This window comes from Canis aureus, chromosome 9, assembly GCF_053574225.1.
Source record: "Canis aureus isolate CA01 chromosome 9, VMU_Caureus_v.1.0, whole genome shotgun sequence".
Lineage (NCBI taxonomy): Eukaryota > Metazoa > Chordata > Mammalia > Carnivora > Canidae > Canis > Canis aureus.
In genome coordinates this window covers 74865435-74890264 of record NC_135619.1, presented here as the reverse complement: position 1 = coordinate 74890264, position 24830 = coordinate 74865435, and the positions used below count along the sequence as shown (strand labels likewise).

Below are 24830 nucleotides of genomic sequence, written 5' to 3'. Positions count from 1 at the left end.
ACAGCCATTTTCAGTCTTTCTACCCTTGAGAAACCCTTACAGTAATTTTCAGGTTTCAGAGAATCCTTGAGTAAGAATTATTGTACCTACAACTCATATTAGTATGATCAGTATGTCATAAATATAATATTCCAGTGTAATTGTCAATGCTTTTGAGAAGAGACTGCTTCTCTGTGGATCTGTATATTAGTTTGCTAGCCCTGTCATAACACAGTACTACAGCCTACAAGGCTTAACACCAGACATTCATTCTCTCCCAATTCTGGAGGTTAGAGATGTGAGATCAAGGTGTTGACAGGCTTAGTTTTTCCTGAGGCCTCTCTCCTTGGCTTATAGATGCCACCTTCTCTCTGTGTCTTTCTTCTATGCATGTCTATGTCCTAATCTTTTCTAGTCTCTTCATTGTATGAGGAAAAATTGGATTTAGGTCCACCCCAGTGACCTTACTTTTACTTAGTACCTCCTTAGAAATCCAGTCTCCAAAGAGTTGCATTCTGAGGTTCTGGGGGTTAGGAGTTCAAACTATGAAATAGTGGGGGGGACACAGCTCAGCCTGTCACAGTCTGTCAGTTTGGCCAGTGTATCATATTAGCCTGCTATAATTGTGCTTCCAGGGACGCCTGAGTGGCTCAACAGTTGAGCCCCTGCCTTTGGCTCAGGGCGTGATCACAGATTCCTGGGTTCAAGTCCCACATCGGGCTCCCTGCATGGAGCCTGCTTCTCCCTCTGCCTGTGTCTCTGCCTCTCTCTGTATCTCTCATAAATAAATAAATAAAAATTAAAAAATAAAGTTGTGCTTCCCTCCCCACACAGGGCCAGCTCTATTGCAAACTAGGAGGTGGAGGTAGAACCTTCAGCTTTTCCTTTTTAAGTTTCCTACTTGATTTTATTTTTGCCTTATCCAAGAACACCTGAAAGTTATACCTTACATTCCCATGATAGGAGATGCTAGTGAGGCACAGTATCTTTCACAGGTGTAAGGCAGTGAAACTTAGCTTACTTTTCTTTTCTTTTCTTTTTCTTTTTCTTTTTTTTTTTTTTAAGATTTATTTACTTATTCATGAGAGACACAGAGAGGCAGAGACACAGGCAGAGGGATAAACAGGATCCCTGCAGGGAGCCTGACGTGGGACTTGATCCCAGAACTCCAGGATCATGCCCTGAGCCAAAGGCATACACTCAACTGCTGAGCCACTTAGGCGCCCAGCCTACTTTTCTTAAAATGGATTTTTTCTTTGAAATATTTAATTCATAAAGGGAAGCAATAAATTTGTTAAATAACTGACTTAGTATAAAATCAGATTTAATGATTATAAAGTTATGCTCAGGAGTTCCTGGGTGACTCAATCGGTCTAAGTGTTGGACTCTTGGTTTTGGCTTTGGTCATGATCCTCAGGGTCCTGAGATCAAACCCTGCATCAGGCTCTGTGCTCAGCACAAAGTCTGCTAGAAATTCTCTCTCCCTCTGCTCCCCTCTCTGAGCTTATGTGTGCATGCTCTGTCTCAAATTATAAAATCTTAAACCTTTTTTATTGGCCTGTATACATAAAAAGTGTTATTTTCAAAACTAAAACTGTAGAATGATATTTACTTCTTTAAAGTTCACTTTGTGCTTGGATATTTTGTGCAGATACTCAGTTGTGTGCTGAACTTGAGCTAAGCAAACACAGATTTCAATTTTCAACTGAGACCATTTCTGTCCTTACTCTGACGTTTAATAAACAAGACCGAGCTTGCACGCATGTCAGGAAGGTGCAGTGTTAGCAGCAAAGTGTGTGTTACCTTGCTGTGAAAGGCGGGACTCTTTTCTTTATAGAAATCTAGAACTTATCTGAGGCAGAGCAATTTATCACACTGAATGTACGATTAGACTGCAGCCTGTAAAGTTCTTTCTTTGTCTTGGAATCTACTTCTCTAGGCAGATTTAGAGAAAGCGCACTTCTCAGGATAGACGTAGAGTACGGTCTCTCACCTAGCCATATGCTCATGTGGAAGGTGACGGTGCTGCTGTGTCGTCCTGCCACTCTCAAGTCACTGCCTGTGAGCTTTCCTCATTTCCAAGCACAAGCAGGAGTGGGAACATTTCAATATTTCCTTTTTTCCCTTTAACTTGATATAAAATCTACATATCATAAAAATCACTATGTGAAAGTGTACAATTCAGTGATATCTAGGACATTCACGGTGTTGTGTAGCCGTTACCAATCTGTGTTCCCTCCATTCCTTCCTCCGCCAGCCACTGGCAGCCACTGCATGACTATCTGGCCCTGTGTATTTGAGTATCTAGGTACCCATATAAATGGAATCATAGAATATGTGGCTTTTTTGGTCGGGCTCCTTCACTTAACCAGACCAAATATTTACAAGGTTCATCCATGTTGTAGCATGTCTCAATACTTAGTGCCTTTTTTGTTTTAATAATATCCATTGTATGAGAGACCAGAGACCATGTTTTATTTATCCATTCAACAGGTGATGGGCGTTTGGGTCGTTTCCATTTTTTGGTTGTGACAATGCTGCTGCGAACATTCACGTGCAAGTGCTTGTGTGGACATATGTTTTCACTTCTCTTGAATGTAGGCCTAGGTTTAGAGTTTCTCTTATCTCATACCTTGTCTTCAAAAATTTCCACTTTGGGCTTCTAGGAATGTTTGTAAAACACAAACACTAATAAGATGTAAAACCAAAAGGCATAATTAAGCAAGAACTTACCCCCAAAATATGAAAATTCCACAATTCACTTTTTACCTACACAAACCACAGTTGTCAGTGTTGGTAACAGCAAAGAGTGGGGGTGGGGGGAGAGCTCCCAAAGCATAAATCTCTTTAGAATGAGAACTTCTCTCCAGTTTCCTATTACAGAGCTAGAGGTTATGATAGGTCCTATGAATCAGTCTTTGGTATGTGAGGAAGTGTTGGGGGGGATATGTTTCTCGAGAAAAAGGCTAATGTCGTCAGCCTATGGTCCTCCCCTCCATTTGCCAACTGCCTGTTTGAGAATCAGGTAGTAGTTGGGGTGGGGGGCAACCTGGCGACACCACCTCAGCTAAGCAGCCAAGGCCAGCATCACAGTGATCTGTCATGGTGATGGCACCATGGTCAAAAGGTATAGGACCTTTTGGGTGGTGGGATGGGATGAGAAGGCACTCAACCACTGTGGAGTTCTCCCCAAAGCCCACCATCTCAGTCTAACCATGGGAATAACACTAGACAAGTCAAAGTTAGGGACATTCTGTAAAATACTTGATCAGAACTCCTAAAACTCTCAAGGTCATTAAAAAAACAAAAACATGAGGAAAGGACTGAACTGTTATAGACCAGCAGAGACCCAGGGTTTAGACAACTAAATGCAATGTTGTTTTCTGGTTTAGTTCCCGGAACAGAAAGAGAACATTAGGGGAAAAACTGGTGGAATGCAGATAAAGCCTGGAATTTAATTAACAGTAATGCACCAGCGTCAGTTTCTTAGTTTTGACAAAGATACAATAATTAAGATGTTAACATTAGGGGAAACTGAGTAAACTCTTTACTGTCTTGGCTACTATTCTAGAGGTCTGCTAGCATTCAAAAATGAAAGTTACTTTTATATATTAGGTAAACAAAATCTGTAAGGTACAAAGAATAGAATTAAGATTTACAAGACCTCTGTGGTGATGTTAAAAATCATAGAAGAACACAAGGTGCCTGAAAAAAATGGAGAGACAGAACCACATTCATGGACTAGAAGACTCAATTTACAAAGATTTTGGATCTTCCCCAATTTTTTTATAAATATGATTGTAGTCAAAAGCCTGCATTTTAAAAAAGAACTTGACAAGCAGCTCGTTTAAAATATATAAGAGCAAAGGGCCAAGCAGTGCCAAGACAGTTTTAAAGATAAACCAAGTGAGGGGACGTAACCTAGCAGACAATAGTGATAGTGGGGTAGCAGTGAAGACTAGCATCACCACGAGGTAGGTGGCAGCCCACAGACTAAAAGAGCCCAGGGCTATCCAAGGCCTGGGCCAGGTCAGAGGTGGCAATCACAAGTCTCCAGAGGAAGGAGACAGGAGTATGTAAATGATGCTGGGACGATTGATGATTCAAGTAGGGAAAACAATGTTCCATAAAACCAATGAAAAGCAGTACTTTATCATTTGTAGGAAAAAACTATAGAATATTCTTTTGACCTTGGAGTAGAGAGGATTTGTTGTACAAAAAACTCAGAAAGATTGATAACTGCTTATATTTAAAATTTTTAAACTTCTGTATAATGAAAGGCACCAACAAAAAATTAAAAGACAAGCCTATTTTGGGGGATGCCTGGGTGGCTCAGTTGTGAGTGTCTGTCTTGGGCTCAGGGAGTGATCCCAGGGTCCCCTGATCGAGTCCCGCATCTGGCTCTCTGTGAGGAGCCTGCTTCTCCTTCTGCCTGTGTCTCTCCCTCTCTCTGTGTGTCTCTCATGAATAAATAAAATCTTTAAAAAAAGAAAAAGGACAAGCCTATTTTCAATATATGTAACCAACCAACCCAGGGTTAGTATCCAAAGTATAAATAGTTCTTCATATACCTAATAAGAAAAAGGCACACAGCCCAGCTTTTTGGTTTGTTTTGATTTCTATTTGTACATGTAGTGTGGTTCTAAGCAAACTAGCAAGAAACCTATGAAATGGTACCTTGTAATTTTAAGTTATGTTAGTGCTCTTCTCAAGAGCACTTATGCCAATACTCTAAGTGGGGGGGGGGGTGCTTTTTTTTTTTAACATTTGAAGTGTGGTGCTTGCCAACATTCACATCACTGGTACCTGAGTTGTAAGGAGGTACCCTGTCCCATCCTGCGTGTATCTGATTGCCACACACAACATCTTAACTGGTGATGAGGCTAGACCAGTGTGTTAATGTGTTTCTTTGAAGAGTAGGAGTCACACTGTATCCTGATAAATATTCTAGAGGGCATTTTTCAGTGTTCCCAATTTCATATTGTAGAATTGACTTTACATATACTTCTTGTGTTTATGTGCTATCTAGATTATTTCCTGGGAACTTAGATTCTTACTTTTACTTCATTCAAGTTAAAATTTAATGCTTATAATATCCTTGAATTCTAATATATATGTGTTGTGTGTACACTTATTTAAATCTATTTTTATTTTTTACTTTTGGTTGGAGTCATTTTGTTTCTGAAATAAATAAGATGTGGTTTTTTTTTCTAGAGCGTCCTATACCTTTTGATCACATGATGTATGAACATCTTCAGAAGTGGGGGCCACGCAGGGAAGAAGTGAAATTTTTCCTTCGACATGAGGATTCCCCAACGGAGAGTAGTGAGCAAGGTAGATAAATGCTTTCCTCATTTGTTAATTCCTGCCATAAAAGTTAAGTAAAATAGGAATAAAAGTTAAAATAACTTACATCTTTTTTTCCCTTCACTCACAAGTGGTGAAAGATAGAGTTGGTGTCTGCCATTTCTGTGACTTCTATTAGCAGTCCACAGCTCCTCCACATGGTGTAGGCCTTGCTTCATTCCCCGAACCCCAGGCCATGCAGGTGATACAGACTCAAACATGTCAGGAGTCCTGTTGCTTAAAGACATTGTTTTTGATAATATTGGATGGGTCAAATATCAAGATTTTAAGAATAAATAAAACCTTGAAAGGTTGAGAAAAATTCTGAGAAGTGTTTCTTTAAAAAAATTTTAGAGTGAAAAAGACCTTTCTGAGTATAACACTAAGCCATAAAAGACTGGTAAAGCAAATTATTGAAAAAAGAGAACCCAAAAAAAAAAAAAAGAAAAAAGAGAACCCCTAAAACTGCGTGGCAATAACCACCCTAAGCAAAGTCAAAAGACAAATTATAAACTGGGAAACAGCATTGATAGCTCATATTGCAAAGGGCCAAGTACCTTTATATATGAGTTTCTAAAAAATTGAAAAGGAAAATCAGTTTGTTTTTTTTAAAGACAAAATGTAAACACACATGGTTACAGAAAAACAAATTTACTTGACCCTAGGTTATGTGAAAAGTGTTACTCCTGAGAAAAGAAATTCAGGGGAAGCAGTGAGTTAATTTCTCCTGTTAAACTGGTGAAGACTAGAACGCTTACTGACCGTGTTGGCAAGGAGGTTGAGAAACAGGCACTCTTCCATGCTGCCAAGGGAGTGCCAGTAGGCAGCTTCTGCAGAGGGCAGTTTAGCAATATCTATTAAACTTACAGAAGCACAGTCTCACTTCTGAGAATTTATCCTAAAGCTGTGCCTACACACACACAAAATAACGTAGACGTAACATAGCTCCTGGGGCATTGCTCGTAGGAGAGCCTAAATGCCTGCTGTGAGCATCGGGTCAAAGAAACGACGGTACATCCATACCATGGGCTGCTCTAGTCAGAAATAGGAAGAAGCTCTGAGCCCTGACCCCCACCCCCCATCTCCTGAACAGGTAAGTAAATAGAGTGCAAAACCATATGCACATTGTGCTGCATTCTGTGTGACACGGACAGAAGCCTAATTCTGTACCTCTGTATTGGCTTGTATGTGCATAAAGTGTCTCAGGAAGCAATGTAAGAAAATGGTAATATTGCTAGCCTGGGGGAAGGCTGCAGGACGGGCGGGGCGGGGGGCGTTGCAGTGGGAGGGCAAGTTGTTGATTGTATACCTGTTCCTTTTGAATTTTGGACTATGGGAATATGCTACCTATTTTTTAATTTAAGAATTTAAACAAAATAAGAGAATCTTTTTTTTAACTGCCTATATATACACTGTGCAGTTAAGAGACCCTTGACTTGCTATTTAACAGTGATTGTGGATTACTTCTGGTATTTAAAAAAAATAAACAAAGGATATCCTTTTGTAAAAAAAAAAAAAAAAATACCTGTATTGCAAGTTATCTCCTTTTATTTATATTTTATCATAAAGGACATTTTGCCCTAGGATAAGCTACTAGCTACTTTATTTTAAGATTTTATTTATTTATTCATGAGAGACAGAGAGAGAGAGGCAGAGACACAGGTAGAGGTAGAAGCAGGCTCCATGCAGAGAGCCTGATGTGGGACTCGATCCTGGCACTCCAGGATCAACTACTAGCTACTTTAAAACCATCTTTCCTTAGCTATAAGTATTGTTCTAGTGCTGTTTCTTACAATGTGCCATTACTTCTGGGTCTTACTCCATCCAGCTGCTGGTCTCTGGAGTCAGACCAAGGCTCCAGGTCCAGCCCTTCATCCACTTTTTACCTTAGACAAGGGCCCAACCTCTCAGGACAAAAGCCTCCTGAGAAGGAAAACTAGACTAGTTGACAGCTAAGTGCTATTCTAGTGCCAAGAATTTATGTTAGCTCTCTGCCTGAACTCTCCAAATACTTATACCCCTCCTCTACCTAGCTGTACTTAAATTTAAAATTTCATATTTTACTCTTACTGATATGTGTACATAATCCTTAATGTCTCGGGTGGAGGGCTGAGGGTGAGGTCTTATTTTATTCTCATTTTATAAAGTTTAGAAGTTTTGGGGATACTTGAGCTAACTGTTTGGAGTCATAAGGAAGGTGACAGTGCTCACCTTCCAGTTGACCTTCATCATCACCTACAGTGCTACTCAGCTAGTGGTGCTGACGCAGTGTGTGCAGCAGACCAGTGGGAGGAGGGGATTTTGAGCTGCATGGTCTGAAGGGGACAACCGTCAGCACAAAGCATAGTACTTAGAAAAGGCATACTTGGGGACCTTGAAAGATGAACAGGACGTAGAGGGGAACATGCAGACCAGGATGAAGGAAGCTGCCAGGGAGGTGTAGTGACAGGGATTCCCAGGTTGGCAGGGACCATCAGTCAGGACTGGAAGAACCAAATTCATCATACCTTGCATCACTTTACAGAACCTTCCAGCAAAATCCCTGCCTCCCTACTTGACACTTCCCAGGTTAGTTTAGATGATATTTGTAATAGGACCTTCCCCATCTCTTCAACCTCCTTCCCCATCCCTTCTTTCTCCCTTTCAGCCACATCCCTTCTTGCATCTTCATATGCTGTGGTCCCTAACTCACAAGCCCCCCACCCCCAATGCTCTACCCTCTGCCTTATTTCCTCTTCCCATGCTTATGCAAACTGCACCTATCTCTCAGAGCCCAAGTAATAAGATGGCGAGTGCTTTTGGGGCGCTGTGGTGGCTCAGTCAGTTGGGCTTCCTGCTCTTGTTTTCCGCTCATCGTAGGATCTTATGGGTTGTGGGATCGAGCCCTGTGTCAGGCTCTGTGCTTAGCGGGGAGTCTGCTTGAAAGATTCTCTCCCTCTGCCTCTCCTCCCCACCAGCCCTGTCTCAAATAAATAAATAAACCTTTTTAAAAGGGGGGGAGTGCTTTGTTCCCTGATTTGTTTTTGTTCTCTGAGCTTCTCCTGTTTGTATTCTAAGCAGCCAGCATCGAGGATTCAAGAACATGTTTCCTCTGTGCTTCCCACAGAGCTGAGTATAAGGCAGTTGTCACCATCTGATATTATTTAAAAGGGTTTACATTTGAGTGTGTATTACGTAGAACTACAGGATATACATAACAAGAAGTGAAAGAACTCCCTTACTAAAATGATGAGAATTCTCTATGTGGGAGCTAGAAGAGCATAGAGGATGTTCACTTCAATTACTGATTACACTTGGGGAAACATGCTTGAAGTATAAAGTAGCTCGATGAAGGCCATCTGCAGAGCATACACTACAACCCAGGAGCTGGTGCACTGGAGTTGGGAGCAAGCTGCTTACTTAGTGTGGATCTTGGGCAAGTGACTCCGAGGCTCCTGCCCTCACCTCATTTGCAGGGTGCATAGGGCTGTGACTGAGGTTGGTGAGGTGTACTGACACGGTGCTCAGTAGGGCCAATGCACAGGAAGCACTCACCAAATGTCACCTCTGACTGTTCATTTTTTTCTGACTCCAGAATGCAAGGTCATCTTTACCATCAAGATTAAGTGGCACTTGGTATAATTTTAATGTTGTGGGTTTTGTAGTATTCCAACTTCTTGGTAGCTTGTTATTTGGAAGAGGGAGAAATTGTAGAGTATTAAATTAATCTGAACACTTTATTCCTTAAAAAATACCAAGAATAATTAAGAATCTAATTTACCCTGTAAGCTGATAGATGCCATAGTCTAAGGGTGTGTGTGTGTGTGTGTGTGTGTGTGTGTGTGTGTGAGAGAGTGATTCCTGCTACTAGGAAACTACTCTAGACTCCACAACGTGGCTCTTGTGTGCTGTAAGACTGTTTGGCTGCATGCCATGCCACTCAAATCTGTTTAACTTCTTTTTGAATTTTTGCTCCCTTTTTTCGACATTCTATTATTATCTTCATCTTTCCCCATCAGATATACTATGTATTTGTTCCTGTACTCTGTATCTTTGCTATATACATAAAAAGAGTAAGGTATTTTTTATTCCCCAAGGACTAGTCTTTGCCCTCTAGGGGACAATATCACTGTCTTTGAGAATGCATGCTTAAAAGTGAAGCAAGCCATACCTCCATTATACCATTTTTCTTCAAATGTTTCAAAGTAATAGGAAAGAAAGAAAAAAAAGCACGTTGTCCTGTCTTTTTTTTTTTTTTTTAACATGAGGTTCATGTGCTTTTGAAGTCATGGATTTTAGGTACTAAAGCATGCTCTGGGATGCAGTAATTCTCAAATGACATTAAGGAACAGCTGTAGAGATGAGTGGGGTAGGGGCTGGCATCAAAGACTTTGGTCTCTGTGACTTGAGTTACCAGGTGCACAAGCATGCAGCAGGCTTTATTTTATTTAAAAGATATGGCACATATAATTTCTACTGTTGAAGTTTGAAGCCTTCTTGGGGGAATAATTTAATTTTTGTGGAATAAAGGAGAATTCTGAAGATGCCTAATTTGCACTGATGTCCCGTGTCCGTTGCGACCCTGCCTGTGAAGATCAGTTGTGCAGCAGTGTTCTTATTGCTGGATATTAAGTTCTGTTTTAGTCCCTGCTAAAATATAAAAAAGTCTAAAAAATATTTAATAAAAATTAGTTGTGGTAAAATACATATAGCATAAAACTTACCATATTGACCATTTTTAAGTGTTAGAAATCTTTTGATATGAGTCAATTTCAAGATTCTGAAATAGAAGAAAAATTTCATTTGAACAACTTTATAAAAATTATAAAGCATTTTTTTTCAACTGTGTCAAGTGTTGAGTTGTTCAGCATGGTATTTTTCACTTGTGTTGCATAAATAATTAGTGAAGAGATGGGAGAGTATCATCTTACTCGTGTATCTTTTAGTAAATGTGGCCCTCTCATTTCTTTAGGTGGCCGTCAGAACCAAGAGCAAAGAACTCAGAGAAATATAATAAATGTACCTGCAGAGAAACGCACGGAAAATGGCGTAAGTAATAGTGAATCAAGTTGAAATTTTGGAATTGCTTTTTACAGGTATGAATGACCTTGGGTTACAATATCTCTTTAAAGACTTATTTGGGGGGTAGAAATTAGCATTTCTGTTGAATATTTCTAAAGTTTTCATGAAGTTCCACACAGCCACTGAGTGGTTTTAGCAGTCCACGTCTGGCCCCCTCACACAGGCTGGTCCCGGGCACAGCCACTGCCTGCCGCCCCCCAACATCTCTCATACCCCCCCACCCCCCACCCTCAGCCATGGCGCCTCTTGGCACAGCAGCTGTTCCCTTCAGGGCATGTGACTGAGTGGCCCGTCCCCAGAAGCAGGTGCTCTCAGTTCTAGACTGGGAGATGAGCAAGCAGACTCGCTTGGATTTTCCATGTGGATGTCTCAATCCTTCTGTCAGGTTTTGAAAGACAAAATGCCTGGTGGGTTGTAGTCTCCTTCCTAGTTGTCTTAAGCAGAGGACTTGCTTTATCAGATGGTATAGCCCTGGAGAACAGGCCTGACGGGGGAGGGGGGGAGTGGGAGGAAGTGTGTCTCAGTGGAGGAACTCTTTTTAAGAAATGTCGGTGTCCGTGAAAAGAATGAGCAGAAATGAAGGAATGAATGGGGATGAGTGAATGAGAGAAATTTTCAACGTAGTCTTTTCTGGAAGTTTTAGTAATAACTTTTCCAAGTAATTTTCAGGCTAGAGAATTAGTTTCTTTTTCTGGCTCTGCCACTAACCAGGTGTGTGACCTTGGGCAGGTTACTTCCTAGCGCAGTGCTTGGCACAGCCTGACGCGGGTAAAGAACATGGTCTGGAGTGTGCAAGGCCCATATTCAGGCACTGGCTTCAGAACTTCATGGCTAGTTAAACCTGAGCAAGTTACTTTGCCTTTCTATTTCCCAACTTAGTGTTGTTGAGCTGTGATTTTAGTTTATTAGCTACTGTTGTGACTTCCTTGAGACGCCTGGGTGGCTCAGCAGTTGAGCGTCTGCCTTTTGCTTGGGGCATGACCCCGGGGTCCTGGGATTGAGTCCCACGTCGGGCTCCTTGCAGGGAGCCTGCTTTTCCCTCTGCCCGTGTCTCTGCCTCTCTTTCTCTGTGTGTGTGTGTCTTGTGAATAAATAAATAAAATCTTCTTTATCCATTCATCTTTCGTTGGACACCGAGGCTCCTTCCACAGTTTGGCTATCGTGGCCATTGCTGCTAGAAACATCGGGGTGCAAGTGTCCCGGCGTTTCATTGCATTTGTATCTTTGGGGTAAATCCCCAACAGTGCAATTGCTGGGTCGTAGGGCAGGTATATTTTTAACTGTTTGAGGAACCTCCACACAGTTTTCCAGAGTGGCTGCACCAGTTCAAATAATAGTGAAAGGGAAAATAAGGGAAGGGAGAAGGAATGTGTGGGAAATATCAGAAAGGGAGACAGAACGTAAAGACTGCTAACTCTGGGAAACGAACTAGGGGTGGTAGAAGGGGAGGAGGGCGGGGGGTGGGAGTGAATGGGTGACGGGCACTGGGTGTTATTCTGTATGTTAGTAAATTGAACACCAATAAAAAAAAATAAAAAAATAAAAAAAAAGAAAAAAAAAATAAATAAAATCTTAAAAAGAAATAATATCCTTATCTTTCTATTACTTTGTACAACTTTAAACCATATCTCTGGACCTCTCTCCTTGAGGGTGAGGGTATGAGCACCTCCTCTTTTTTAAGGATTTTTATTTATTTATGAGCAACACAGATTTGTTCACTCCAAATCTAGAGTCTCGGGTTCTGTGAGGCATATCTGCTTCAGAAAGTCTTAAGAAATAAAGACCCAGACCCCATTGGTAGGACTTTTGATTCAGTGAGTCTGGGGTGGGCCTGCAAAACTCTGCCATATGACTCGCCCAGCCAGGATGGGGAACCTCCAGGTTATATGCATACACTGCCAAAAACATCCAGAACTTACTTGTCAAACCAAATTTCAAAGATAAAAGAATCTTTTTTGAGTTCTAAGATTGCCTATGACCTGAACTTCAGGGAAGGTAAAATAAATTTATTGAGTGTTACAATACAGTGCTTTGTATTGAGGTGGAGAGTGTATATATGATACAGGGAAGGGGCTCAAGAGGAAAGGATGAATTCTTTTTTTTTTTTTTTTTTAATTTTATTTATTCATGAGAGACCCAGAGAGAGAGGCAGAGACACAGGCAGAGGGAAAAGCAGACACCCTGCAGGGAGCCCGATGCGGGACTCAATCCTAGGACCTTGGGATCATGCCCTGAGCCAAAGGCAGATGCTCAACTGCTGAGCCACCCAAGCGTCCTGAAAGGATGTGAGTTCTAATGTTTAGATGTGGGGGGTCTGTGATCTTTCCCAGATGAAGTTGTTTCTTAACATGGAGATTATCTTTATATCTCAAGATCAACAAAACTGAAACCTGAAACCAAAGTTAAAAATATGTTTGTAGTCTTTATGTGAGTTTTTAATTAGAGGAAGGCAAAGAGCTGTTGGGAGGTGTAACTTTGCACTGGAAGCATCACATCAAAGACGCTGATGTACTTTATGGCTCGTATACCTGCCTGTTAAGCCCAATAAATATCGCATTTGTAAATTTCTTACTGTCTACAAAGTACTTCTATGTGCATTTTTAAAGTTCATAAGATACTAAAAACATCTTTCTTCAGCAATGTTTTTGTATATACCCTGGATATAGAATAATAGCGCACTGAGCCTTCTGCTTTGTAAGCTACAGCAGTCAGGAATGGATCAAGCTGCAGCTGAGGGAGGAGGGCGTGTGGGTTTTTGGAGGAGGACAGGAAGCTGAGTTGGTGTGATTCATGCCCATTAGCAGCTGCTGGGACAAGGAGCTTGGGAAATTTTGCTGTCTAAAAATTTCAGGTCAACAGGTCAGGTTTTCTAAGAAATAAATGCCCACACCACTGCCCAACTTTGATTCAGTGAGTCTGGGGTGGGCCTACATATGACTGTGTTGCCCTGCCAGGTTGGGGAACTTCCAGGTTACATGCACACACTGCCAGAAGCATTCAGAACTTATTTGTCCAATAGAATTCTGGGGTTCTGGTTTGACCATATGCCATAAAGGCAGATGGATTTATTCTGATAGTATATACTTGTGTCTGGGGTCTCCAGGACCACCCCTAGTTTTAGTGACTACCAGGAGGACTCACAGGACTCAAGATCTTATTGTGCTTGCAGCTGTGATCCACCACAGTGAGAGGATACAGAACAAGCTCAGCAGGGTGCAAAGACGCATGGGGTGAAGTCTGAGGACAACAGGTACCAACTCCAAAGAAGGACTCCAAAGAGTCCTTCCCCAGTCGTGGTAGGGGGGTACCACAGAGGACGTGCTCAGTCCTCCAGCAACCGGCTGTGACAAGTGTGACACGTTGTCAACCAGGGAAGCTCAGTAGAGCCCCAAGTGCCCAGGTGGTCTAGGAGAGCTGGTCATGTAGGCAGCCTCTGTGTAGCAGGTACAAAAACACCAGATTCCCAGAAGAAAGCAGGTATTTAACACAAACCATCTTACTTGCACAAACATTTGAGGTTCAGCAAGCCTCTCTTACCACTTCTGGGAATGGTGGGAACCCTCCCCAAATCTGAGTTCCCAGAGGAGAGCCCCGGGGCCCCCTTCAGGCAGGCCTATAAGGAGAGTGGTCTCAGGTCTACGGCGTAAACACTTCTCTACAGCACCATTTTCCTTAGGTGTCCTGGAAGTGCTTTTTCCTGTTTTCTCAGCCAACCATATTAAACTGAGTCAGTTCCTGTTTATTCCTGTACACATGCAGTAAACTGCTGAAGTGAATTGATCCTGTCCCCTCTGCTTTCTTCTAAAAGCTCTAAAGTTTTAGCTCTTACATTTGGGGCTATGTGTTGGTTTTTCTGTGTGGTATGAAATAGAGGTCCAAATTTATTCTTTTGCCTGTTAATATCTAGTTTCTGCCTGCAGCATTTGGTGAAAAGACTGTTCTTTCCCCCATCGAATTGTCTTGTTGGTATCTTTGTCAAAGCAATTAGCTGAAACTGTGAGCGTTTATTTCTGGAAGCGTTTGTTATTAATATGGTGACTTGGTTCAACTGTGTCTAAGATCTCTAGATCAGGTAACATTTCAAGCATCTGGAGGATAAACCTGGAAACTTCTGCTGCTTCTAGAGTCAGGAAGTGTTGCCAGTTCTCAAGACACCTATTCTATGGTGTACCTGGGCCTGTCCGGTCTCCGCTGCTCCCCACACCTGTCCAGCTTTGGGGGCGTCTCAGACCTCCTCGAGTTCCTTTCCCATTCATTTTCTTTTCAGGTCCTGACATTTTTGTGGTCTCCTCTCCTGCTAGATCATTTCTGTAGTTTTCTGTTATTTGATGTCAGAATCCCTTTACTGTAATTTAGTGGTTTGGGGATTTAATGAAATTAGGATGAAAGAGTCCTCCTCACTTTTCCCTGTTGGGATTTGTTGAATTTACTAATTCTGGGGCTCAGCATCTATCAACACGTCTGAAAAATTCTCTACAGTTATCTGTACAGGTATTTCTTCTTCCACATTTTTTTTTATTTCTTCCAGAACACTTCTTAGACATACGCTGTGTCTTTCCTTTTATTCTCCTTGTCTTTTACATTCTCTGTTATGTTTTTACTTTCTTTGTCCCTTTGTACTATGTTCTGGATGGTTTCTTATGGTATATTTTTCAGTTCATGAACTCTGCCATTAGCTTATTTATTTGGCTTTTGGTACGTAAAATGTGCTTTTAATATAATTTGTTATGAAAAGACAAGACACAGTCTGGGAGAAAATACTTGCAGATCCTTTATCTGACAAAGGACGGGAATCCAGAAAATACAAAGAAGTCTTAAAATTAATAAGAAAATAAACAACTTGATTTTAAAAGAAACAGGCAAAAGATTTGAATAGGTGCTTCACCAAAGAAAATATATGTATGTCAGGTAAGCACATGGAAGGGTGTTCAACATCAGTAGTCTTTAGGAAAATAAGAGTTGAAACCACAGTGAGATATACTATATACCTGTTAGAATGTCTGAAACTAAAAAGACTGATCCTATTGGTGAAGATATGGAGAGCCCAGAATTCTCAGACACTGTTGTTGGGAATGTAACATGGTACCATCTGGTAAACAGTGTGACAATTTCTTTCAAGCTTGAACATGAACTGGGGCACCTGCAGGGCTCAGTTAAGCATCTGCCTTCAGTTCAGGTCATGATCCAGGGGTCCTGGGATTGAGACCCAAGTAGGGCTCCCTGCTCAGTAGGTGGGCAGCCTGCTGCTCCCTCTGCCCCTCCCCTGTGCTCTCTCTTCAAATAAGTAAAATCTTAAAAAAATAAAACTAAGAAATCAGTTATACTGAAAAAAATTAAAATAAAACATCACTTAATAGTTTTAAACAAATATCTTGCTTTTTGTTTTTAAAGATTTTTATTTATTTGACAGAGAGAGCCCAAGCAGGGGAGGCGGGAGGTGGCAGAGGGAGAGGAAGAAGCAGGCTCCCTGCTGAGCAGAGAGCCCAAAGCTGGGCTCAATCCCAGGGTCCTAGAATCATAACCTGAGCCAAAGGCAGACACTTAACTGACTGAGCCACCAGGTACCCCAAAAAATATCTTGTTAAATTCCCAGATAGGGTCCTGGCTGTTTGGTTTAATTCTTTATTTTTTACTGTTGTATTGTGAAATATCCAGAAGAATGTATAAAATATGCACAGGTTAAAGAATTACTAAAACAAAAACAAAACTTCATATTACTATCTAGGCCTAAAGTTTCTCTTTATTCCTTTTAAAGCAATTCTATCCAATTTATTTGTTTTGGTTTCTTTTTTAAAGATTTTATTTATTCATGAGAGACACACAGAGAGAGAGGCAGAGTCACAGGCAGAGGGAGAAGCAGGCTCCATGCAGGGAGCCCAAAGCAGGGAGCTGATCACACCCTGGGCCAAAGGCAGACGCTCAACCGCTGAGCCACCCAGGCGTCGCCTATCCAATTTATTTTGGTTTTAGACAGACCAAAGACATAAAAGCAAGGTGTTTGGTGGTAGCTACTTGAATTCTGTTTCAAATTCCACAGAAAAAGAAAGGCTGTTTTTGGAGACAGGTATGTAAATAAAGAAATCACAGTACAGTGTGAGAAGTGCAATAAAAGTAGAATAAGGCACCAAAATAATAGGATATGATTTGATTAACTGATTGAGGGTGGATATTAATAGGAGAGATTTCCCAGAGCAGGGGACAGAGGCATCTGCTAGAATACAGAGGAAGAACATGAAGGATTACGGGTGGCAGAGAATGATAAACATGTTGGTAACAATGGAGCATAAAATGTTGAGACAAGGAGGGTGGGGGATGGCGCTGAGGAGGGAGGAGAGCTGAGGTCTACTGGTCAGGGAGGGGCCAGATCCTCACTGTGCTAAGAGCCTGGACTTAATCTTGCAGGATGTTAATCAAGAGAAAGACAGGATCATCTGTGTTTTAGAAAGAGCCCTCTGGTGCCAGTGTTGTGAGAATTAGATGTCCGTCATAGGGGATTGGAATGAGACTGGAGACAGGGAGCCCTGTCATTGCTTGCTGTACTTGACAGTAGACTCACAACTAGAATCCCAGAGGAAGACTTACTTTTTTTTTTTTTTTAAGATTTTATTCATGAGAGACCCAGAGAGAGAGAGGCGGAGACCCAGGCAGAGGGAGAAGCAGGCTCCATGCAGGAAACCTGATGTGGGACTCGATCCCAGGACTCCAGGACCATGCCCTGGGCCAAAGGCAGGCACTAAACCACTGAGCCACCCAGGGATCCCCTGGAAGACTTACTTCTATTTTATTTTTTATTTTTTTTAAGAGGTTCTTTTTCTCTTTTTTTAAGATTTTATTTATTTATTCATGAGAGACACAGAGACAGAGAGAGAGGCAGAGACACAGGCAGAGGGAGAAGCAGGCTCCATGCAGGGAGCCTGATGTGGGACTCGATCCCAGGTCTCCAGGATCACACCCTGGGCTGAAGGCAGGTGCTAAACCACTGAGCCACCCGGGCTGCCCGGAGACTTACTTTTAAAGGAAATATTTGAAAAGAAGAATTTCAAGGTTATGGAAAGCTCAAAAGGCATACATCTATAAACTACACTTTAGAAGAAATGAGGTTTTAATTCAGTCTGTCTTGGGACACCTGGGTAGCTTAGAGGTTGGGCACCTGCCTTCTGCTCAGGGCGTGATCCCGGGATCAGAGATCGAGTCCTGCATTGGGCTCCCTGCGAGGAGCCTGCTTCTTCTCCCTCTGCCTATGCTTCTGCCTCTCTCTCTCTTTCATTCTCTGTGTCTCATGAATAAATGCATAAATATTTTTTAATTAAGTCTTTTATAATTCACATGTACCTGCTTATATGAAATTATCCCAAGAAAGTGAAAGGACGGAGTTAGGTTTTCTTAGGCTTCCTTTGGAATAATATAAGCAGTGATTAGCAGGCCTCCTCCAGGAAACCCTCCACTGTCACTGGTCAGGTGGCATTAGTCTATTTTGTCATTTCTCATAAACTTCCCAAACTAAGTAGTAGCCTAGAGTTCTTATTCTTCTCTTTATTTCTTTATTATTATACGTTAGAATCAAATTATCTTTAGCTTTTTTGTTTTTCAGTGGGGGAAATTAATCCTTTCCTGTTATATTGAGCCGTATGAAATTATTGATGTTTGACCATTTTCCGTCTACGAAAACAGCATTTCACCTGATTCAAATGAATAATCAGTAGATGGTATCTGGTAGAGCATTTACCCTTTGATACAGTAAATGAGTGGCAGTTGGAGCAGTCATACGTGCCGTGCTACAGCCTGGTGAAAGAACAATGGGAGGCCAGTGTGTCCCTGTGAGGGAAAGAGCCTCCTGCTTGCCATCAGGAGACTCGGGTTGAGATGTTGACACTGCTGCTGACTCACCACTGAGCTTGGGAGAGCTCCTCAGCCCCTGCCAGAGCTCAGCTTTCTCATCTGTGAAATAGACTTCAGAACTTTCCTCAGAGGGGTTGTATAAGCATCTATTAAAATAACCATAAACTCAGGTTTATATGAATGATATGCAAATGCTCGTTACATGTTGTTGAATCTCTAGAATTCAGAGTTCATTAAAAAAAATAGAGTTCTCTCCTGTCTCTGGAAGTGATGTCAGATCCTGAGTGTCAGAACAATTGTATGAGACATTCTGTAGAGGATCAGGAAAAGCTTCAGGAAGCAGATGGCATTGCCACTAGATCTTAAAGGATAGGTAGAGTTTAGAAAGTGGGGGGAAGGGCTTTGTAGCCAGAAAGAATAATGTGAGCAAAAATATGAAGGTGGGAAGTGTCAGTTTTGGAATGAAGAGGCAAGCATGGATAGAAGAGCGATAAAGAGCACTGAGCAACAGCTTATATTTTCAGCAACGTAGGCTCAAATCAAAGGCAAGGCCCAGGTTCCTGGGGGAAATGCTACAGCCATTAATGGAAATAAATTGAGGAAGCCAGGGTTGGAAGGAAAGGGCGGAGTTTGGTTTTAGACATACTGAGGGTAAAGTGCTGGCATGGCATATAAATCAAAGTATGAATCTAACCAGAGGAAGTGGGGCTCCTTTGAGAGAGATCAGGGCTGGATGGCTAGACCACCCCCACCCCACCAAACCCCGCAAAGGGTGCTCTGCATTCTTTGTGGAAACAAGTACAGAAAGGAGAAAGCAGGACAGACCATTGAAGTATAGCACACCATCTCATACAACTTGAAAACTTAGGGAATTGTCTTTGTATAGGTAATAATACAGTGACAGTCTCATCTGTAACCAAGGATGAAGTTATTTAGTTGAATATTAAAATCAGCATATCAGGGATGTCAGGGTGGCTCAGCGGTTGAGCATCTGCCTTTGGCTCGGGGCGTGGTCCTGGAGTTCCCAGATCGAGTCCCACGTCGGGCTCCCTGCATGGAGCCTGCTTCTCCCTCTGCCTGTGTCTCTGCCTCTCTCTCTCTCTCTGTGTCTCTCATGAATGAATAAATAAAATATTAAAAAAAAATCAGCATATCAGGATTAGAGCTGACATCCAAAGTGACTATTAGCCAGTAGGTGCTTAATTGCTGACAAAATCCACAGGTTTTTTCTGTTAACTGACTACCAAGGAATATATGTCATTGAGGGTAAAAGAATTTATAGTTAAAACCTTTATCAGGGGATCCCTGGGTGGCTCAGCGGTTTAGTGCCTGCCTTTTGGCCCAGGGCGCGATCCTGGAGTCCCGGGATCGAGTCCCATGTTGGGCTCCCGGCATAGAGCCTGCTTCTCCCTCTGCCTGTTTCTCTGCCTCTCTCTCTCTCATGAATAAATAAATAAATAAATCTTTTTAAAAAATAAATAATAAAAAATAAAACCTTTATCAATTGCATTGTTAGCTAGCTGTCTTAAACGTATGCCCATAAAAAAAAAAAATTAAAAAAAAAAGTATGCCCATAAACAAACATTCTCTCTCCTTGTGCTGTGACAGTGTTGTTGGGAGTAACAACCAAACTCCTGGAAGTAGTGAATAATAGAATGAAAGAAGTAGAGAGTTACTATGAGATTTTTAAAAAAATATTTTATTTATTTATTAGAGACAGAGAGAGATGGGCAGAGGGAGAAGCAGGCTCCATGCAGGGAGCCCAATGTGGGACTTGATCCCAGGTCTCCAGGATCAGGCCCTGGACTGAAGGCAGCACCAAACCTCTAAGCCACCAGGGCTGCCTGAGTTATTATGAGATTTTACAGTAAATGGATGTGATGGTTTTAAAATAAGTTTGCAAATTCTTTAAAATGGCTCCCTTCAGGGCACCTGGGTGGCTCAGTTGGTTAAGTGTCTGCCTTCGGCTCAGGGCATGATCCCAGGGTCCCGGGATTGAGCCCCATGTTGGGTTCCTTGCTCAGTGGGCAGTCTGCTCCTCCCTCTCCCTCTGCCGTTCCCCCTGCTTGTGTTCTCTCTCTCTGTCAAATAGATAAATAAAACTGTAAAAAATAAAAAAAATAATATGCCTCCCTTCAAAAGGTAGAGTCTAATTCCCCCCTTCTCCCAAACATAGTGACTTGCTCCTGCCAGATAGAATTTGGAGAAATCTGACTTCTGAGGCTAGATCATTAAAGATAGCTTCCCCATGGCACTCTTGATTGTTTGCTTTGGGGAACATCAGCCACCATGTTGTGAATATACTCAGGCTAGTCTGTGAAGAGGTCCACTTGGTAGCCAGCCCCAACCTGGTAGCCACGTGAGTATGCCATCTTGGAATCAGATCCTCCAACCCCAGTTATACCTTAAGACAATTACAGCCCTAGAATTTGACTCAATTTCATGAGAAATCCTTTTTTTTCATTTGTTTGTTTTTAAGAGAAGGAGGTGGGAGAGGGAGGAAAGAATCTTAAGCAGACTCCAAGCCCAGCATGAAGCCTAGCGCAGGGCTTGATCTCACAACACAGATCATGACCTGAGCTGAAATCAAGAGTCAGATGCTTAACTGAATGAGCCACTCAGGCACCCCAACCTCATGAGAAATCTTTTTTTTAAAAGGTTTTATTTATTTATTTATTCATGAGAGACAGAGAGAAAGAGGGGGGAGGCAGAGACACAGGCAGAGGGAGAAGCAGGATCCATGCAGGGAGCTCGATGTGGGACTTGATCCTGGGTCTCCAGGATCATGCCCTGGGCCGAAGGCGGTGCTAAACCACTGAGCCACCCGGGCTACCCCTCATGAGAAATCTTAAGCCAGAAATGCCCAGCCTAGCTACTGCTTAATCCTTTATCCACAGAAACTGTGAGCCATAATGAATATTTGTTGTGTTTTAAGCCACAGATCAATTTAGATGTGATCTGTTATCAGCAATATTCATCCTTTGAATGAATAATACGGGCTGTTGATTCCCAAATCATTCTCACAAGTATACAATATATGAATTGGGCAGTGGAGACATCCTTACACAAGTAGTAAACAACACATAGATACACTTGGAAAATAAAATGTCATGTAACATGAGAGTGTTGTACTTGCCAAAGGAGGAAAAAAAGGCTTCACAGTAGGCATGGTTGGTGGAGGTGGAGAATAAAAACGACTTATACTTTGGAATGGCATTGAAATGTAAATTCTTCTTTTTTTTTTTTTAAGATTTTATTTATCAGAGAGTGAGAGCATGCACAAGTAGGGGGCAGAGAGGGAGGGAGAAGCAGGCTCCCCTGTGGAGCAGGGAACCCAGTGTGGGGCTGGATCCCAGGACCCTGAGATCATGACCTGAGATGAAGGCAGGCTCTTAACCAACAGAACCACGCAGACGCCCCTGTAAACTTTTCCTTTTGTATATTCTTCACCAGTTTTTCAACTTTTGGAGAGATTGCACTCAAACTGAGCTTAAAAATATAGTGCAGCAGAGCATCTTTAGTGTAGCACAAGCTGAACAAGAGCACTTTAAGGGTTGCCTGGGTGGTTCAGTGGTTGAGCATCTGCCTTTGGCTCAGGTCATGATCCTGGGGTCCTGGGATCGAGTCCGGCAAGAGGCTCCCTACAGGGAGCCTGCTTCTCCCTCTGCCTGTCTCTGTTTCTGTCTCTCTCTCTCCATGTCTCTCAGGAATAAAGAAAATACTTAAAAAAAAAAAAAAAAAAAACACTTCAATATGGGCAGAGTTAACCCATATACACAGTGGATCAGAGGGTCAGAGGAGATGTCCCCTCTTTGTCATGTGGCATATGTGCTCAGAGTACACCGCTGGGGCTGGTCCAAGCTTGCTTTGTTTTGAGAACCTTTATTATTTGTTTTTAATATTTGAATTATTTCAACACCAGTTTCAAAATTATATTTAAAACATTACCTGAAGAGGGTGCCCAGGTGGCTTGGTTGGTTAAGCATCTGCCTTCAGCTCAGGTCATGATCTCAGGGTCCTGGAATCAGAGCCCCGCTTTGGGCTCTTTGCTCAGTGGGGAGTCTGCTTCTACCTATCCTCCCTGCTCGTGCTCTCTGTTACTATCCCTGTGTTTCTTTCAAATAAATAAAATAATTTAAAAACTTAAAATTAAAAAAAAAATTACCTGAAGAGACCAAAAAAACCTTTTTTTTTTTTTTTTTTTAAAAACCCTTTTGATTAAAGCCATGTTACCTGTTGGCTTGTGATCCAAAGGTTTCAATCATAATTATCAAGTGAGGTGTAGTCTTTCTGAACATCTTGAAAAATCTAGTTGTGATAGCCTGTTTTTCAGATGTATGGTAGCTTCAGGAGTTGTGACTGATACACATAGTACAAATGAGATAATAGCCTGGGGGGAAATAAGCCCCCTTTTCCTCATCTAACTTTGGGCAATTCTTACTTATTGATAACTTATTTATTAAAAATCTGATCATAGCATGTTTGGGGTTGATCACTTAATTATGGACATTTTTATGCTTTTTAAGTTACTTACCTAAATACCATTTATGGAACCCTCTCTTTGCCAACAGGTTAATATTTTGTTTAAAAAGAGGATAATTAAAATGTAAACATTGACAACACCAAGTGTTGGCAATGATGTAGAGAAGCTAGAACTTTCTTTCCTATGTGGCTATGGGGGTGTAAAATAGCATGCTTCACTTTGGAAAAACAGTTTGGCAATTTCTGTAAGTTAAACACACAAGTACCACACAACCCACCTGTTCTACTTTCTTGACATTAGTCATCCAAGAGAAGCCAGAACACTTGTCCACGTGAATACTGACACATAAATACTCAAGGCAGCTTTATTCATTATAGTCCAAAAGTGGAAACAACCCACATGTCCATTAACAGGTGAATGGACTAACAAAATGTGATCCATCCATACAGCAGGATACCACCCAGCAGTAAAAAGGAGTAAATTACTGATACGTGTAGCAACATGACTGCTCAGAAGCATTGTGGGAGTGAAAGAAACCAACCCAAAAAAGCATACAATACAGTCCCCATTTGTATAGAATTCTTGGGCAAACAGATGAAGCCCTTAGGACATAACAGCAGGCTCTACGTCCGTGGTTGTGGGAGAGTTGGGTGGGGTTGGTGGTGTAAGGAGTGCAAGTGACTGGCAGGTGTCAAAACTCATTCAACAGTGTACCTTAAGTGGGTGTATTTTATTGCCTAAAGCTGTACCTCAATAAAGTTGATTTTGAAAGTAAACATAGGGGCAGCCCGGGTGGCTCAGTGGTTTAGCACTGTCTCAGCCCAGGGCCTGATCCTAGGGACGTGGGATTGAGTCCCACATCGGGCTCCCTGCGTGGAGCTTGCTTCTCCCTCTTCCTGTGTCTCTGCCTCTCTTTCTCTCTGTCTCTCATGAATAAATAAATATAATTTGTTTTATTTAAAAAAAAAAAAAAGTAAACATAGGGGCACCTGGGTGGCTCAGTCAGTTGGGTAACTGTGGTGAGATCAAGCCCCCTCAGGTTCTGCACTGGGCATGGAGTCTGCTTAACTCTCAGTATGGGGCAGCCCGGGTGGTTCAGTGAATTAGCGCCGCCTTCGGCCCAGGGTGTGATCCTGGGGACCTGGGATTGAGTCCCATGTCAGGCTCTCTGCATGGAGCCTGCTTCTCCCTCCACCTGTGTCTCTGCCTCTCTCTGTTTCTCATGAATAAATAAAATCTTTAAAAAATAAGAAAAATTTAAAAATATCAGTATGGATTTTTTTATCCATTTTTTAAAGTATTTTTTTAAATTTTTATTTATTTATGATAGAGAGAGAGAGAGAGAGGCAGAGACATAGGCAGAGGGAGAAGCAGGCTCTATGCACCAGGAGCCCGATGTGGGATTCGATCCTGGGTCTCCAGGATCGCGCCCTGGGCCAAAGGCAGGCGCGAAACTGCTGCGCCACCCAGGGATCCCTATCCATTTTTTTTTTAAAGCCCAGCATTGGGATAGAAAATACAATATGGATATTTTTGAAGTTTTGTGTATGAAATGGACTAGAGTATATGCTTATCAAGTTTTTTAAGTTGCTAATACTTAAATTTAATACCATTATCTTTTAATAAAATGGTAAAAAGTTTAATTTATGCTTTTTTAAAAGATGATTTATTTGAGAAAGCACGGGTGGGAGGAGGGGCAGAGGGAGGAGAGAGAGGGAGAAGCAGACTCCCCGCTGAGCAGGGAGCCCAGTACATTGTGGGATTATTGCCTCATTGATCAGACTCACTGAAAACGGGGAGATACTGCATTGTACTTGTCTTAAATATTAGCTTCAGTGTCTCAGATTATAGCCGGCATAGCGAGGGCAAGTGAATTTTCATGATATGGTGGTGTTGAGCATGTATCACTCAAAAAACTCCAGTTCCTGTGACCCCTTCAAAACTGCCCTACCATTCGTCCTCTGTCACTTACTCACATTGGGATCTCTAGCACGTAGTTTAGTTACTTCATTCACAATGCTCCATTGCCACTGTTGCTTCCAGCCTTTCCAGGCAGGCAGGAAAAAGGGGACATGGTCAGAAGGAAAGCGATAAGGTCCAGAGGAGGCTTGGGTTAATGAGA

The 24830-nt window shown here is 41.9% G+C and overlaps 1 protein-coding gene across 5 annotated transcripts in view; it reads left to right on the top strand.

Annotated features, from left to right (window-relative positions):
- Positions 1 to 24830, top strand: part of PPP1R13B (protein phosphatase 1 regulatory subunit 13B) — a 90119-nt gene that overhangs the window by 40700 nt on the left and 24589 nt on the right. For all 5 annotated transcript variants that reach the window (XM_077910737.1, XM_077910735.1, XM_077910736.1 and 2 more), the window contains exons 3-4: positions 5194 to 5313; positions 10277 to 10353. In XM_077910737.1, coding sequence (XP_077766863.1) covers positions 5194 to 5313; positions 10277 to 10353 — 197 coding nt within the window. The remainder of the gene's footprint in view (positions 1 to 5193; positions 5314 to 10276; positions 10354 to 24830) is intronic.